Source organism: Cicer arietinum, chromosome 6, assembly GCF_000331145.2.
Source record: "Cicer arietinum cultivar CDC Frontier isolate Library 1 chromosome 6, Cicar.CDCFrontier_v2.0, whole genome shotgun sequence".
In the NCBI taxonomy this organism is placed as follows: domain Eukaryota; kingdom Viridiplantae; phylum Streptophyta; class Magnoliopsida; order Fabales; family Fabaceae; genus Cicer; species Cicer arietinum.
Window position 1 is genome coordinate 28,261,639 of NC_021165.2, and position 19,806 is coordinate 28,281,444.

Here is a 19,806-nt window from a genome sequence, read left to right on the forward strand (position 1 = left end):
GTTGTAATCTTTCTTTTGGAGGTCTTCTGTTTTTCTTGAAAGTTGTCCTGTCTGAATTACCGATTTATTTTATTTCTTTCTTCATGGTTCCAACAAGTACCATTTAAAAAATTGAGTCTTTATTTAAATTTTTTTGGGGTGGTAGTGATGTGGCTCATAAGGTTCATTTGGTGAAATGAGATAAAGTGTGTTTATCTAAAGAAAAGTGGGGTTTCAAATAAAAATATGCGATCGATTGATATTGCTTTGCTAGGGAAAATGGTGTTAGAGGTTGAGGAATGAGAGGCAAGCCTTGTGGTTCAATGTGATTTCTAAAAAATATGGCGTGGATAATGGTGTTAAGGGAAGCGGGGTTGGTGGAAGTTCAACTTGGTGAAGGGAGATCAATAAGATCCAAGGTGGTGAGGGTGGTGGTCAAGATAATTGATTTTTGTGAAAACTAGAGAAGGTGGTCGATGATGGTTAGGATACGTTAGTCGTTTTTTAGTTTTCTGATTAGATCTATGGGTAATATGAGACACTTTGAGTGATACGTTAGTCGTTTTTTAGTTTGACAACTGATAAACGAATGTCAGTTATGGAGATGTTGGGGAAACATTTTGGTATGGTTGGGGATGGGGGTGGAGGAGAAGTTTGTTTAAATGGGAGTTGGAGTTAGTGGAAGAGTGTAGGGGAATGGTGGCTAATGTCTCTTTGTTGGTCAATATGCCAGATGAATGGGCATGAAATCATTAACATAGAAAAAGTTATAAGGTTAAAACGGCCTACAATTTGCTTCTTGACGTGAGTGATTTGGTGGATGACTCACCTTGTATCACATGGTTGCGTTAAAGGTTTCATTGTTTGCTGGGAGATTATTGAATGACAAACTTCCAACTAAGGACAATTTAATTCATAGAAGAGTTTTGTATTTAGAGAACAATATATGTGCGTGTGGATGCGAAACAGCTGAATCTATTCAACATTTGTTTTCTGAATGCAATGTGTTGGCTTGATTTAGCCTGCAATTCTTAGCTGGCTTGATATTACTTTTGTATTGCCGAATCAAAGTATGGATCACCCATTTCGATTCTCGGGGATAGTATAAGTTGGACGAATTTTTCTAGACCGTTTTCTTAATATTTGGTTAATTAACGTGTGTGTGGTCTATATAAATTTTTTAAAATAAAGTTATTTTTAATCAAGAGGCAGTCAATGCAAGCCGAATTGTGGAGGTTGTAAAGTTAAACATTAGATGTTGGTTAAAGTCTAATATTAAAGATTTTAGTTATGATCTTCACCAACATAGTACACAACCTTTGGTAGTGTTCGTCATTGAGAGTTTAGAAACAAGTAGACACGTTTTAACTCTTGATATTCTATTTTTTTATTTGTGCAACGATTAATGTTAGTAGTTAGTATAGTTTATGATGTTAATATTTTGTTAACGGTGTGAATCAAACTCAATACCTCCTTATCATTTTATTCTCTAACTTTTTCATCTCAATCATCAAGCCAACTTATTTGAAAATATAATTTAATTGTTTTTGATAGTCTTATTGGATGAAAAATATTTATATAGACACAACATTCAAACGACACAAATTGTTAGGCAACATTCAGACACAAATTGTTAGGCACACACAAATAAATAAAATAAACTAAAAGAAAAAAAATTATATGAAGTGACTAAATTATTTCTCTTTTAATTTTAACCATTTATATATGCACGCTCAAATATTTTTATTTATAATTGTATTCATGTAATACTTGTTCTAGATGGATTTTATGCATCTAATTATTATAAAAAATAAAATGTATATATATATAATGCATTTATTAGCCTCCGAATTGCCTAACTTTTTTGTGAGGTGAATTGCCTAACGTTGAGGAATGGGCATCCTAGTTGTACTATATATCCTAGAAAGGAAACAAAACGATTAAACACTATGGTTCCTGAATTTTGAATCCCTCTAATAGAAATGTAACAGAACCAAATCCAAGACACGAAGTAAACTTGCTGAGATCAAGAATCTGACACATCCCACGTGCTTATTCAATAATCATCTTATGGAAGTATATAGAAATTTGCTCCCATGGCCCAAATTCCTCTCATATTAATGAATCTAAGGACCATGTATGTGTTATTTAATTAAACATTGTTTTATCATCCATAAATGACACCCCTCCATGTTAGGTTTGGCTTGTAAACACCATCGACCTAATTAACTTTGGTAAAGTAAAGCAAATGTATTAGCTCCATTAATATTATTTTTATTTGTTGAATAGCTCCATTAATATTTTAATTTAGAATTTAATTTATATATATTGTCAGTATAATTTTTTTATATTATCAATAAAATATAATCGTAAATCATTAATAATATTTGATGTATAATTAATTCTAAATTTTAGCATATAATTGATAATGACGTTTTGACTATGTAAAACTTTTTTACAATGTCAATTCATGAAAATTTATTTTTTCAAAAACTTCATATATTCCTATTGCGTTGAATAATTTGTTGTTAAAGTCTCTTATCCAAAATTTAAAACCCAAGTTTAAATTAAAAATTGTGGATTTAAATCCCATAGGATTCATATAGTATTTTAAATGTTTTTCATTTTATTTTACATTATAAGGTTAAATTGTATTAGATTTTAGTCATAATTGCTCATGTGGTCTCTTAGCTTAATTTCAGATAACACTTCAATCATTTATCTTTTTTTTTCTTTCTGATTTTGTCATTTATTTAATTTTAAGTAAACAAATTGATCTTTTATATTTTAAAATGCAATGTTATCCTTCTTTTTACATGCATCAAAATTTTCAAACAAAACTCATAAAATTAATTATCATCTTCAATATAATGCAAATTTTATAAATTTATAATTCAAATATTTGAATAAACTCATATTTTTATTCTTTATATTTTTAAATTTTTGTAATAAAATTAAATAAAAGAAGAAATCATGAAAAAAAAAAGAAGATAAATAATTGAAGTGTTATATGAAATTAAGATAAAGAACCGCAATACCAGTTATGCTTAAATTTTACTTAAGAGACCTCGTATTAACATTGACTTTGCCCTACAAATTTGTTGGACCCGCTTGTAAAAGTGGGGCTTTACATATTACTACAAAACTAGTCGAAAATCATTGCTAGGGCAACACGATGGGACCAAAAAGGACTCTAAAGAGTTATCCTTGGTATGAGACAATTGAAGATGATGTTGATCGGAAAGTGGAGGAACATTAGAGTGATCTAAAATAATACAATGGAGGAATTAAGAAAAATATGGAAGAAATTTTGGATGAGAGGGTGGTACAACAACAACATGGTGACACAAATGTTTGGAGTAAAAAAAAAGTGATATGAAGAGTATGTGGGTTACTCGGATACTTTAACTAGAGTCAATTTTTTATCATTTCAATATTAATTGTCACAAATTGAATCGGTCTATTATGGCTTATTGGCTACAACGAAATAAGACAAAAAAATAGTTATGAATATTATAATCAATATCTTCATTGTTTTAATAAATTGTAAAAATCTTACATAAATGATATGTTTATTTTTGTCAAATTAAGAATCAATATTACGAGGTGTTGCATTGCTTTTCCAATAAAAACAAACTTATGAGAATGTTTTCTTTCTTTTTTAAACAACAACATGCTCTCTATAATCATAGCCGGTGTTATTTAAAATTTAATCTATATCAAAATATTTAAACAAAAATGTTTATTGTACACTCCATAGAGAAAAATAAATAAAAGAGAGTATCGATGTGATATATATAATATATTGATGATTATTTATAACAATAAAATAAAATATTAAATAATATAGAATGTATGAATATCATGGTTGATATTTAAATAAGTGATACTAACATAAAAATTTCTTATCTCCTTAATAAAACTAACACCATACTTAAAATATATAAAAAAAAAAAAATATTTTCACAAACTAAATGAGCGTTGATACTTAGATTATTTTTTATAATATAGTATTGGTCGAAAATATTTGAATTATTATGAAAACTAATCAAACCTTAATTAAAGCATACTTCCTAGTCCCCCTTAACCGTTTAAAGCCAATCTTCTTGTCCTACAAGTATTGTGTCCTTTAGTTAAAGAGATTAATATATTTGTTCTTACCCACCAACGATTAACTCACATACATATACATATGATTCTTTTATGAAATACACATAAGTGCATGCTAGAAAATTCACAAGAATTTATGTGGTTTGGAACATCCCGTCATAAAAATATCTCAACATAATTTATATTTATCAATCTCAAATAAAATTATAACAATTTGTAATCACAATATGTATATCACTTTACATGCAATTCTCTCTCATCTTAAGAGTTACAAAGAATAACGACATTTACAACAAATGATTATTTATATTCTCCTTTCATTATAATATATTAAAAATACATCAACTCTTTACATGATCATCTAAGATGAGAATGCATCGACTCTCCATATAATCATTCAAGGTGAGAATTCTCAACTCTTCTCATGATCACTTAAATTTAAAGATATTTCACTATTTTAAAATCTTTATTTATTGAAGATGACATGACTCTCATTCACGCATATAATTTAGTAAATATTAATTATGTACCTTCACTTCATAGCAGTGACTCTTTTAAGACTCTAGAAACATTCATCCACCACATGTATGAATATACCTCCTAATTTTCAGCCATTACAATTATTCTATTTAAAAGTTTAATCAGAAATGAAAAAAATAGCAAAGCCAATGATTCAAAATCACAAAATAGGTGTATAAATCATTCAATTTTGATTCAAAGATTCTGATTTAGTGTAAATTATTGAATTTATCTTTGATTTTGTAAAACATTATTAAATAGATAATTGAGATTATAAATATTTCACATCAAAGAGTACTCACATACATTCATTATTTTGTATAACTTTGTCAATTAATCTCGTTTTACTTAATTACCAAATTGATATAGCAAATTGTTAAATACAAAGACTTCATTAATATTTAGATATTAAATATAGAGATCAACTTGATAATTTCACTATATCTAATATTTGACTGAATAATAAATATAAATAAATTTCATAGCATCACAGACTTATTTGTAATATTTATAATCTCAATTACTTATTTAAAAATGTAAAAAAAAAATGAATTTAGTGATTTATTCCTTCGATTTATTAACTGTGGTCAATCTTTGTGTGATTATTTCATAAATCCAAATCCAAATTTAAAAATTCATATAAAGTCATCAAAGTCAAGAATCTAATTTAACTTGCTTCATCAAATCCTTTGTTTTATCATTACAAATATCATGTTAACTAGTCATATATATATTTTCATTAATTCCAATTTATTATATTTATTTGAAGTAAGCCAACTGTCAGCCTTCTAGCTAAATTTGTCTACAAATTAATGGAAGTAATGTGTAATTACTACTTCTGCCATTAGGATCCCATATGTCACATTGCTACATCTCCATCAATACTATATTTATCATAACTTTAATACACTCCATTGAAAAATCATATAAATGTATGCATATAGTAGAACCTTTACATCACAAAGATGTACAAAGATTTTATGATTGAATAACAACATAAACTATTTGTATTTATCAGAATAATAATAATGTACATAATAAAATGTTATTTTCAGCAACATAAATACAATATTTTTTTAAAATTATTCTGATAACTATAAAAGCTTCGAAAACACCAATAGCAATCGATCACTATTAGGAAAAAATAAATTATCAACAGAAAATAAAGATAGAAAAAATAAAATTAATCTCTAATTCTGTTGTATTTAACATTTAACAACAAAATTAAAGACAACTTTTATTTTTTCATCTGTTATTTAGATAATCCATTTTTTTTAATAGCGAATAGAATTAAAATCGAAATGTTGGCAACTATTTTAAGCTTTCTTTTTAGTTGCAACAATTCCATCTGTTCCCGCCAACATAGCATACTTATCCTTCCTTGTTAAATTGGTGCATTCAAATCCAAGAGTCCCTCCAAGAACCCTTTGAATATAATTCGCAACTTCAATCGGCGATTTCCCTCCACTGCAGGTCAATTCCAAAGGCAATTGATTCAAGAAAGTGATCTCATAAGTCGGCATAGGATTCATGAACACAAAATAAGGGTCACATAATTTGTGTCCACGAACCGATGTTCCATAAAATAAACTTTGCTTTGTATTGATCGCGACAGGAACAATCCTATCGGTCAACTCGGCGAAAAGAGCACTAAACCTTAAAAGAAAAGGCTCTCTACAAGTTGTTCCTTCGGGACAAATCACTAAATCCCCTTCTTCAAGTAATTTTTTAATATTTTCCGCATCTCTATCTCTCTCCCTTGTAAGTGCAACAGCTTTTATAGGTGAAATTATTTCACTAAATTTACTTATACTATAAGTTACACAACTTATTTTTCTTCCTAATGCAACAGCTGTAACAATTGGATCTAAAACTGTTCTATGGTTACAAACAAATAAAACACCACTTTGTCCCTTTTTTGGTGGTGGTGGAGGGTTACCTTTTCTGATTATTCTTATTCCAAGTAATTTATAATTGTACCATGCAATTCTTTCAGGTAAAGGGATGTTTAGGTAGACCCTTAAGATAGAAAGTATAATACCAATTGGCATCCATAAGAAGGTTAAGAGTGCAACTAATGGTGTTGGTTTTTTTACTAATCTACCCTCATGAAAAATAATTGGACTTAAAAGCTTGTTTCTTTGTAATGGCTCAACTTTGTTCCTTGGCACCATATATCCTTCCTGTAAAGTCGGAAAAAAAAATAGTTAATAATTTCATTATTATTATTATTATTATTATTATTATTAATTAAAGTGATAATCTAATTTATTATTTTATGATTTGTAACTAATGAAATTTCACTGTTGTTTTTTGTGATAATTTAATTTGTTATTTTATAATGGTAATTGATGGAATTTTATTTTTGTTTCTTGAAATTATAAGATCAAACTTTTAATGCTGACATTTTATTAACAACTTAATTAATTAAACACATCTAATGTTTGCATTGCCTTGTGTCTTTTTTCATTGAATTTGGCTTATTGTCACAACCACAAAAGTTTGTTAGCATCTAAAAAATCATGCCGTATTATTGGTGGTTTCTTTAAGGTGCAACTTCATTTTTTGATGAAACAAAAGGGGTTAAACCCAAAGAAATAAAAAAGAAAATGAAAATCTTCTAGGAAAAAAATTGTCACCCTATCCGTCAATTAGACTAAAGTTAAAAATCAGGAACAAACGATTATTACAAGATGAAACAAAACAAAACTTTTAAAATAAATAGATTAGGATAGTAATAATTTACTAATAATTTTCTGAGTTTAGTGTAATTTTAAAAAATAAATAAATGTTCAACTATCAAGTTAGATATAATTATTTCATCAAAAAATGAATAGACTTTTCTGTAATTTTTTATCAAGGTTTATTATAAAAAAATATAATAAGGTTTATTTCATACTGAAAGTAATGCTACATGTGTCTCAATATTACTCAACAGAAAATATCAAGGACAAATAAATATTTAATTGTGTAAGTAATGTCACAAGGACTGTGCTTTCTTACTGATTACACTTGTCATATAGTAATGTTTATGTGGCTCAGGCAGTACGGCTAGGAAAGAGTACTTGAAAACAAGTTGTAGGACATGAGAAACTTATGGTAAGTGTCAGAACTAATCAATGTAAACTAAATTTGATTTATCTACTTGGAAAATAACCAATTAGGGACTTTTTTTAGTTATAGGTGGTTTACAAAAAAAAGAAAAACAATAATGTTTACTCATTTGATCTCAAACTTTTAAAAAAAATGTAAATATATATATTTTTTTATATAAATATAAACAAATATAAGTCACTTTAATGATATCTGTCCAAAAATATCATTCAATTTATGTAAATTTTAATTTTTAATGTTTTTTTCTTCTCATAAAGCAAGTTCTAAGAGCTATTTTGAGAATGAACTAAATAAATTTTTCATGAATAAAAAAGAGTAATTGCATTTAATAGTATTTTTTAATAAATGTGAAATCAATTAATTCAAAAGTTTTTTATTTTTTATTCAACAAATTTACTAGTCAGACAAATAGTATGTAATATATTTCAGGTGTATATGATGTCTTTACAAATAAAATAGTACGTATGTTAGTATTTTTCCTTTTATCAGAATATAAACCCAATTTTTTATGTAATTTAACTTTTTTCAGTGTTTAATTCAAATCAATTGAAATATCTAACTTCTCTATTGTTGTTTATGGTATTGCAGTTGTAAAAATAATTAAATTTAAAAAATATTTTTTTTTTCTAAAGCTAATAATTCAACTCAACCATATAGCCGTTGAAGAAGATCTAATAAGTCCCACAAGATTGGGATGAGAATTAAAAAAAAAAAGGACAATAGTTTGTAGAGGGACCACTACAAAGGTTACAGCTAGTAAATATAGAAAAAGACATTATGGAAGAGATCAGGGGAACAGTTTTGTTAGGTCACGGAAGAAACTATACACAGAAAGAGACATAGATTTAAGAAAAGAAGGAGGTGCAATATCAACAACATGTTATGATCATTAATGCTCTCACCAAACATGTAAAGATTAGGGGCCAATATAATTTATTAATCATCATGTTAGATTTGTACATAGTAGCTCTCTTTTAGTAAAGAAACAGCTCACAAAATTTATCCTCCTACCCAAAATGGAAATTTGAAAAAAATGGAAACAAAACAATACACAAATTCACACATGCACGCATATATATGTACGCGCGCACACTAAAATATATGTGGATTAAATTATACTTTTGATTTATTTAATTTAAATTGTATTTATTTTTGTTTGTCAATAAATTCTCGAACAATTTTAATGTTGAATTTTTAATTGTTACAACTTCAATTCACAAATTTAACTAATTAAATTGTTTTGAACATTCTTTTAAATAAAATTCACACATCAAAATTGAAGATGAAAAATCCAAATTTCTGCTTTATGAATCCCCAATCTCACATTGTATAAATATTTGAAATTATATATATATTTTCTAAACTTTTAGAATCATTTCAAATTTGTAAACATAGGAAGATTTCATTGGCCGTAAAAAATTTGAGGAAAACGAATAACACATATCTCAATTAAGATTGATCAATAAATATATACCCTTTATTAATACCTACTGATATTTTTTTCCTTGGAAAAGCCAAATATATTAATAGAGCACTAATTAAAGAAATAAGTGTGCTAAGAAAAGAATAAAAACAGAACAATTGCAATGACAGCCTTCTAAGATACATCAAAATCACCCAAATAACACTACCAAATACTCTATCAAACACCAATGATATCAAAGCCCACCAAAACCAAACAAAGACTACACACGACAAGAATGCACTATTTTCTTTCTTAAGTATATATATGGGGAAATGTATTTTATTTTAAGTCTCGTAAATACAATTTATATATGATACTGTAAAATTAATATTTGATATATTAGGATGTAATATTAATATTTGATATATTATAAATTAAAAAAAAAAGTATAATAAAGTACACTAAATATTTAGCGTGTATATGTGGGTTTCCAGAAAAAAAGGACAAATAGACAGATGTATAGGTGAGGGAATTAAGTTTGACTATACATGAAGATGAATGGCTAATATTTTTTTTATAAGAATGAATGGCCAAAATTATTTTGATTAAAAATAACCTAATTATTTCAACCATCCATTTCGAATTATAGTCTAACACATTAAATCATGACCCAAACCAAAAGTCTATGTGCTCAAAACCACTCTAGTGTAAAGATGAAATACAAGACGAATTAATTTTAATCATTAAGTCTATTTCCTAAAATACCTCCAAAAGACTAAAAATTAGACGATTGAAAATAAAAAAATAAATTATATTTATTAAATTAAGAATAGTTGAGATATATTATCTTTAAATAAATGATAAATTATTGATTTTTATTTATATTTCATTTCAACAAATATATGATATATGAGTTAATTTTGCTTATATAATTTAGTTATATATAAAAATAATTTAATTCACATTCATCATCAGTATAAAAAGAGTTTATACAATCAATTAATCATAATTATTTCATTTTTAAAAATATTTAACTTTTATTATAAATATATATTTAGTCATAGTTGTTGCGAATATCTGAGAGTCTAAAACTTTTTACATTGCATGAAAAATAAATAGGTGCATGAAAAATAACATGTATATACCAAAATTACCAACCTTGCAAATTGACATGAAGTCAGAGTCAGTTAAACTATCTCCCAGTCCCAAATCAGGCAAGTTGTTACTCCCAAATTCTTTCATAACTGCCACTTTCTTGTGTTCACCAACAAGCACTCCAGGTTCCTTAACAAACCCACTTGCCCTCCCTGATTTTGTCACCATCAATTCAGTTCCAATCACTTTATCAACTCCCAAAAAAGTTTTAACAAATGGTTCCACCATTAACCTTGGACTTGCCGTCACAATATATCGTTTTCCGAACGAATTGAACACGTTCCACGTCTCAGGACGAACGTCCTCGGCGTAGAACCTAGGCAACACCGACCGAGAAACAATTTCCACGTCTTTAATCCTTAGTCCGACGAACGTTACAAAGATTAATGTTTTGATGGCTAAGGTTTCAGAGACAAATAGATACGTGAAATAAACAAAAGGGACTAAAGATAAGAGAATTAGTGCTCGAAGAATGCTTCCGGCTTCGAGTGCAACAAGTAAGTAGTACGGAAAAGCGCTTCGCGACACGAGAAGCGTGCCGTCTAAGTCGGATGCAACGGTTTGGTTTGATCTATCTTTTGTGCTACATTTGGAGATTGGTTCAAAATGAGGAAAAGCCCCCATTTGAAATTTTTAGAAGGAAGAAAAATAAAATTGATGTGAAGGGGAAGATGGGATTGGGTGAGCTAGTTATAGATATTTTTGTAGATGGCTCAAAGTTGTTATGATGAGAGAGAGGGTGAAGGGGTTTTTAAAGGACGAAGGAGGGTGTGGTGATGTTGGTGAACAATTTTGAGAAAGAAAGATACATAATTAATGTAATACAATAATATGTGGTGCCAACGAATATTTATACAAAGTTAATGTATTTATAAAACACTCACTTTTTATGTTCATGGTTAATTGTATGAAATAAATGTGATTAGTTTATTTAAATAAATGATTAATTTAAAATCATATTAAAAATTAAAAATTATTGTTAATCATACAGTTTAAATAACTATATTTTTATCATAATTAAAATTAATTATTTATTCAACTAAATTAATCACATATTTTTCAAATTATTAATCTTATGTATTGAATGAGTGTATAAAAATGGGAATGTATAATATTATTATTGTCTATAGGAGCATGAGTTAATTCTTGCAAGAACATGTATCTCATCGATGGATAATTTGCAAATCCTTTTGTTTTCTTATTATTAAAAAAATATTCGTTTATTTATATTAAAATAATATATATAGATAGAGAAGAACAAAAATATTAATTCGTTAAAAATGAAAAGAATATATTTGTGAGTAAGTTCACATCACACAGGTTAATAGTATAAAATAGAAAAATACTTACAAATTTGATAAAATTAAAATAATTAGATTATTTATGCTGAAGTCATATCGATTGAATTTGTCTAATCTAAATATAATTAATATATCAATTTCAGCAAAATAAACACCGCAACGAAAAAAAAATCAAATATTATTATCTTAGTATATAATAAAAATAAAAAAATAAAAAATAAATGTACGTGAACTTTAATCACCTCTCTTCTTTAATCTTCACCTCTCTTCTTTAACTAAGATGAAGAAAAAGCAGCCGCTAGATTTTCTCGTTAAAATGTTGAGAGTTATTATGCATATTACTTTGATAATGAATTGAAAAGTATTTTATCTGAATTCAGTACTAAAAATGAATTAAAGTGACTAAAATTAGTGAGAAAAAACAATTAAAATTCTCATATACTTTTCTGTCATTACTTAGAATCAATCATTCAAGAATTTCATTTTTTTTTTCTTTGAATTTTTATCAACCAATATTTCATCCGTCTCTAATTTTAAGATCCCTTTATATATAATTTTAAGATCTCCTTTATATATATATATATATATTATCAGCACATACATTACTTATATACTATTCTTTATATAAGTTTCATACTCCAACTACTTTTGTTTTAGCAGGAATTTTAAGAAATTTTTTTTATCTTGTCAAAATATATTATTTTATTAAAATGCTACAAATGATAGGTAGAATTATATAAAGTCTCAATATAGTTGGAATGCCACCTCCACTATTTGATGCATTAATTTGTACTGTGATATTGTTTGTTTTTTGCTAAAAAAATAGAAATAAAATTTTAATTTTCTCAATGATAAATTTATTAGGATTACTTTTGTATATAAATCAAACCAAACATTTTAAAAAAATATCTTATATTAAAGGATAAAAATATCTTAAAAGTGATTGTTATAAGAAAGTATAAAATACATAATTTTTTTTTATAAGCAATGTCATTAAAAGAAAATATATAGTTTAATTGTAGTTTTCGTCTTTTTATTTTCACTCATTCGTAGAATTAATCCTCTATTTTAAAATTCAACAGTTTTAATTTTTTTTTAAAATTTTTTTAACTAAAAAATACGGATATAATATATTTTAAACAATGTGACATATGATACAATAATTTTAAATGAATAATACACATAAAATTATAATAGAATTCTAAAAAAATTTGTTTCAATTTATAAAATTATTTATTTTTATAATTTAATTAATTATATATAACTAATTAATATATTTAAATAATTCTAAATTTTAAAACCATATATCTCATATTTGAAAATATAGAAATCAATTCACTTATTTTGGCTCATTAATATGTGGCCTATTACTTTAGTTAACGATTTCGAAAAATATAATTAACAAATAACAACTTTGCAAATAAGACAAAGGGTTATTATAGCAACTTAAAAATACAAACCAGGGACGAATTTAGTGGCATGTATGGGTCGGGGGACCTCCCTCTTATATGTACACAATATAATTCATTATTATATATATATAAAAAATTTGGTATTCCATTTATTATTTAAAAATCATTTATTTAATATATTATTTATATTTGTATTAAGTATGTTTTTAGTACTTGTAAAGTTTTGACAATTCTAATTTAATCTATAAAAAACTTATTTATTTTTAGTCCGTATTTTAATTTTATAGAGATTTTTTGAAAGATTAAAAGTATTAATTTTTTATAAAATATTTTAAAATAAGGATTAAAAGTGAATAAATCTGCTTTTTTAGTGACTAAAAAATTGAAATTTTTTTAATGATTAAAAACTAATTTTTTTTAAAATCTTATAGGAATTAAAAGACTTATTTAATTCTTTATATTTCATATAAAATTTTTAATCTTTACATAAAATAACCATTGTAATTTTATTTTATTTAAAATTAATTATTATTATTTAGCTCTCCCCTCCTCCACTTTCAATAGATTTTTATGATAGTCCATACATATACATATAATATCAACCTTTGATATCATTCATTTTATTCTCGAAAGAATCTATTCTTTATAGAGAAGCTAAATGCTAAAAATCATAGGTTTCTTGTTTCACAAAAATAGAAAAACAGATGAGGTTAGTAAAATGAAGAAGGAAGAGTGTTAAATGAAAAAGTTGTAACCATAGAGTAAAAGTAGTGAGTGTTATTTTTGGCGTGTGTAATAGGGCAATTATGTAAAAAGAAAGGGTCTTTGTAGTGGTTGAGGGTCGATACCAACAGTTGTGTTTCATTCAATTAGAGCCTACTTTTTAGTTTATTGACGCCGTCCTTTGCTGCCTAATAAAATCAAACTTGAACGGTTTTCTTTAAAAGTGTATTTTCTTTTCTTCATTAATTTGGCTATCTACTTGTTTAATTGTATACATAGATATAACTTTTAGTGTGCTACTTGTATATCAAATAAAATGTATATAAACTTTATGAGTGTAAAATATGTCTTCGACAGCGTGTTGTACTTACCTTGGTAGTTCAATACAAGGATTATTTATTGTGATGTTTCTCGTTACTCACGACAATAAGGGAATCAAAACTTATTTCCATTGTGGTGGGTGGTTAATGAAATTTAGTGAATGAGGAATTGTTTGTAAAATCTGATTTTTGAATTTTTATTAAAATAATAATTGATAAAATTTTACTTAGTTTCTGATCAAACTTTAAATTACTAAAATTTATTTAATTTTTAAAATTAAAGTTAAAAAATAAAGATTTAATTTGTATACACTCACAATGTGTAAAAGTCTTTTATACTATCAATCAATCTCAACCGTCGGATAATTAGAAATCTTTGATTTTTATTGTAATTACATCAAAAGTCACAACTATGAATGGTTGTGATGTGATGATAGTATAAATTCAAGAACACGATACTCAACCTCAAATGAAGAATGAAAGATGATTTTTTTTTTGTTTTTTGGTGTGCCATGAAATCAAAGAAGAACTAAGGAAGAACACACATTCATGAAATTGAGCATTGTGAATCAATACATCCTGTCCTAATATTTGAAAGGACGAGTCTCTTGGAAAGAATAAGCCACGACCAAGACAACACTTGAGTTACCGTAAAACCCGTCATGGTACATTGTGATAAGCAATGGTGGGTTTAGAGAGAACCTGATTAAGCTTTTGAGTTTAAAAGTGGTATTAGGACGAGTTGTGTAACGATATAGAAAACGACCTACTAGTCTTCTATAAGAACGAATGGTAACGTATGGTTTTCTATTATCATTGAGTAATTTTAGAGATGGAACAAATGGAGTGCTCAAAGTTTTAAGCGCTCACATTCTGACAACTAGGGGGAAAAATCTTGCTTAACACTAAGAAACATGTAACAAGTCCAAGCAATGCTTGAATTTGTCACAGGCGACTGAATTGGTCAACATGTCAACTGCACTCTTTAAACCAGGTTAACACTATTTTATTTAAAAAATCAGTTAAAAACGACATTTTCATTGTCCAAGTATATATTGATGATATAATTTTTGGTTCTACTAATGATAAGCTCTATTAAGGATTTTATAAGTTAATGCATAATGAATTTGAGATAGCATGATGAGAGAACTAAATTTTTTTCTTGGAATCCAAATTAATCGAAGTTCAGAAGAAGTATTCATTCATCATACCAAATGTACGAGAGAACTTCTTATTGCCTCGTAGTCTCACGAAACACTTTTCCCTCTTCAAGTCTCATATAGTGTCGCTCATGTTAGAGTGTAACACAATTCTCTTATCTCTTCTAAGTCTTGCACTGTCTCACTCTTTGTCTCACTCTCATCACAATCTCTCTCATAATCTGTTTACTTGCACGAGGTTGCTTTGAACATTCGTAGATCTTCTCCTTGGATATTGCTTCAATTGATACTCTATTTTGATTTTGTTTGTATTTTAGGATTTTTAATTTTGATTTTGTTTGTATTTTAGGATTTTTAATTTGTTGCACTTCGTAACTCTATACTTGTGCTTTTCAAAATTTATACTTATGCTTTTCAAAATTTGATTTGTTTTTGCTATCAGCTATGTCAATTAGAGTTTTTGAGTTTTTGTTGTGGTGTTTGTTAGTGTTGTTTTCATGACCATATTAATATTAATTAAAGAGTAAAATTGATAGAAATACACAATGATTTATAATAGTTTCACTACTTCATTCTCACAAGCTAATTTATATTTGGTCCTACTTCAAATTAGGGGTAGTAAAATGAATGAGTTGGATGAATTTAGATTAAGATACTAATAGATGGATTGAAAGAATCCATTAATCTATTAAGATCTACTACAAATTAGTTAAATTTATTCAATTCAACCAATCCACTATACATAAAACACAATCCAATCTATCCATTATCACGTTTTAAATGAATGGATATATTCATCTAATTCGTTTATTGATTTGTTTAGCATTCTAAAAAATTATATACATAATATAATAACAATATTATTTTTGTTCTTTCTAAAATAATTTATGTATTATTTTTTAAAAAAATCGTAAAAGAAATGTGATTGATGGTGGAGCTCCAGCAACTACCTAGGCGGAGTGTGGAGAACTATTGCGATTGATCGCATCCAACCACCACTATTATTAACTTAATCATAAAAATACATAATAATATTAACATTTTTATTTTTAAAAGAAATTTCTCATTTTTAAATTAATAAAAAAACAATTTTTAAAAATAATAAATAACAATATAATATTTGTTCCATTGGATTTTAGAAAAAGGTAAGATGGATGAGATTCATCTTTCTTTTTAAATAGATAAATTGGATGCATTCCATTAACAATTTTATTGCATGCATAAGGGTGTATAAAATACAGGTTATGTCGGATTGTGCATGCCGTTTATCCCACACTAATATTAGATATTATTTCGATAAAACCTGATGAGTATAGGTTAAATAAGGATGAGACTATATAAAAGAAAAAATAAGATTGATCTCAAGACAAGTCACAGACTAGTATTACATGAACTTCTTTGCAAAGAAAAAAATTAAACAACAAATAAATTAACCAATTATCAAATTAATTATATTGAGTAATACGATTAAAAAGTTAATCATCAAATAGTAAAACATAAATATATTGTAGTTGAACAAATTAATTTAGTTGAATAATAAAGTCATGACGACGAGTATAATTTGTTTTCAAGACAACACAACTTCTTGAAATGAAGGGATAGAACGTGGACACTTCATGTATTAAATTATAAATATAACTCTTTGAAAAATTAGATGTAGTAAAATTAATAGTTTTTAGAGTTTATGAGTGTGAATGTGAGAGAAAATATAAAATTAATGAGTAAAAAATGAATCTCGTGTCCTCAAGAACTTTTGAGACGGGATAGATAACTCAAAGATCAACCCGAACTCGATCTCTACTATGTTTAGTCTTTGTCTTGTCCTCCTTTTATGTCTTTATTTTCTTTTGAGTTAGGGTCAGATTCGAGCCCCTCCTTACATGTCAGGACAAGTGAATAGACCCGGCCAAATTTTGTACACTCTTAATATGGTGGATGAATTTATAGTTGGATGGATGGTGGATAATTAGATCAAATTGCGGTCTATAACAAATGTATGAGAGTTTCTTTCTATATCAATTGATAATTTAATTATTACAACATCCTTAAAAATGAATTTACATCCGCTCCTTCTTCAAGAACCACTAACAACCAAAATTTGAAAAACAACTTTTTCAATATCTTTGAAAAATTAATTTCTCAAGCAATTTTTCATATTCACAAGCTTAGTGAATATGGAGACACATGAAACATGGCTGCAACATAAATATCTAATTAAATAATAAAATAACAAGAAATGAAACATGGCTGCAACATAAAGATCTAATTAAATCATAAAATAAGAATCCAAACTTAACAACCATTTCATAACTAAAGGAACATGGAACATGTGTCTTAATTTAATCAAAATAAATAAAAACACACAAAAATTAAGAAATATGAAAGAACACAATAATTTATGGCAAGTGCCTTAGTTAATGGATCTCCCGCATTCTCCTAAGTCCTAAATGGAGAATTGTTTAGATAGTCAGACATTTGTACTTTGCTTTGTCGATATATAATTTCCAAAAATTATATGTCATTGACATATATTACTAATAATATGAATGTGCTCCCACTAACCTTTTTGTAAACACGAGGTTCTTCTTCATATTTAACAAAATTGAGCTTTTCAAAGCAATGACGTTCAACATCATTCTCACTTCCTCGAGTCTTTGGGCTTTATCATTTTCTTGATCTTCATCAAGTTATATTTCTTTACCATTAACCCCCTTAGAGAAAAATTCCCTTTCGAGAAATGTTCCTCCTCTAGCCACAAAAACTTTATAGTTAGAGGGATAATAGATATATTATATCACTATTTCTTTAGGATATCTAATGAATCTACACTTACTAGACCTTGCATCAAGTTTCTCTGTTTGCAAGGGACTATGTTTAGAAGATGAGCGAAAACTTCTAAAGCATACCCCTGTAATGTTATCGAAAGATCAGTGAACTTCATCATAAATCTAACCATATCTAATAAGGTTCGATTTCTTCTTTTAGATACACTATTTTGTTGTGGTGTACCTAGAGGTGTCAATTTCGAGAGAATTTCATTCTCTTTTAGATAATCAATACGGTTATCACTAAGATAGTATCCCCTTTATAAAATATAAGAATCTTGATGCTTTTACCAGTTTGCTTTTCGACTTCACCACATAATCTTTTGAACATTTCAAATGATTAGTCATAATAGTTCAGAAGCTCGCTCTCGTAGGTCCACAAACATCTGTATGAATTAGTCATAATAGTTCAGAAGCTCGCTCTCTAATGTTGAGACAAAATTCCAAATTTATGTTTTGATGATAATCAAACAAAGTTAATTAAACTTCTAATTATGATTCTAAAAGTATTTTGTTTTTTAACATGTGTTTTCGAGTGTATTAATTGAATATATGTATTAAACATATCTACACAAGATCATTTTGGATGAAGGAAGATCATTATGAAAATCTAAGAACATTATGGCTTATAAAAATAGAAATCTTGAAAATGGAGACTGTGATGGTTTTATCACAACCTTTAGTCTTATCAAACCAAGAACATTTTGGTTTAAGATAGACCAGATCGTTTCTGGTTTGCTAATAAACCATTCTTCATTACGAAGGTACCAGGCGTATGTACACCATATCATATCAAAAAATTCCATTCCAAAAGATTAGCAAATGCAAAAGCTAAACATCAAGAACATGTTGAGACAAACTCTCTATTTTAAAGTTTTGATGAAAATAAACAAAGGTTAATTAAGAATGTTAATTATGATTCTAAATGTTATGTTAATTTAACTTGTGTTCTTGAGTGGTTTTAATTAAGAGCATAATCAAGCAAATACAAGAAAAGACAACAAGATCATTCTGCATCATAAACAGAGAATGATCCTCAGCTTCACCGAACTATCTATCACAGCATGTTGTTCAAAGTTTATCTACTTCGTTAACAAAGAATCTGCTCTGGAAATCATTCATATCTAACAAGTACATGGCAAGGAACAAGTACAAATAATCCAGACTCAAAAAGGATATTTGATCGCAAAGATCAAAGAGTTTAAACATGGACAAAAGTCATGACGGCTTAAGAACTCCAAAATTCAAATGTCAAGAAAACTTGATCAAACTGGGTATATGACAAGACAAGAACAAAGGAAATACAGAACATTCAAAACGGGAACTCCATAATGATTATTGAAGCTCAAGAACGTTCAAACTGATAAAAACAAGAACGTTAATCATTCTCCGTTTTCTGCACATCAACAGCAGCCTTGCATCCTCTCTGTTTCAGTCTGCAATTCGCCTCAAATCTTCTCCAACCTCCTCTAGCTACACTCAAGACTCAAGACAGATAATGTACCATCAAAGATCAATGAAGAAATGTCAAAGAAAGGACAGAAATGCTTTCAATGCTAAAACATCAAAAGTCAAAAAGCTGTTTTCAAAGCAGCATTATTTTTATTCTAAAAATAATGTTTTAGTCAAAAAAGCATGGCCTCTCCAACAGCTATTTCGTACATCCCCAGCCTATAAATAGAAGGCCATTATCTCAGTTCTAAGCAAGAAATTCAAGTGCCAAGTAATCAACATTATACAATCACACTTAAGCTTGAAATTCTGAAAAAACAGAGGAAACATT

General features: G+C 27.3%; 1 protein-coding gene across 1 annotated transcript; it reads right to left on the minus strand.

Annotated features, from left to right (window-relative positions):
- Nucleotides 1-5,592: 5,592 nt before the first annotated feature.
- Nucleotides 5,593-11,034, minus strand: LOC101506601 (glycerol-3-phosphate 2-O-acyltransferase 6-like). Its single transcript, XM_004513847.4, has 2 exons — nucleotides 10,286-11,034; nucleotides 5,593-6,791 (listed from the first exon to the last, which is right to left on the minus strand). The coding sequence occupies exons 1-2, from the start codon at nucleotides 10,904-10,906 to the stop codon at nucleotides 5,925-5,927; spliced, it is 1,488 nt and encodes a 495-aa protein (XP_004513904.1). The 5' UTR covers nucleotides 10,907-11,034; the 3' UTR covers nucleotides 5,593-5,924.
- Between the last annotated feature and the right edge of the window lie 8,772 nt (nucleotides 11,035-19,806).

Excerpts from the sequence above, each read along its gene's own strand:
- LOC101506601 (XM_004513847.4), bottom strand. The coding sequence starts at position 10,906 with ATGGGGGCTTTTCCTCATTTTGAACCAATCTCCAAATGTAGCACAAAA. Across the intron at positions 6,792-10,285 it reads ACTTCATGTCAATTTGCAAG|GAAGGATATATGGTGCCAAG; the intron begins GTTGGTAATTTT and ends CCGACTTTACAG.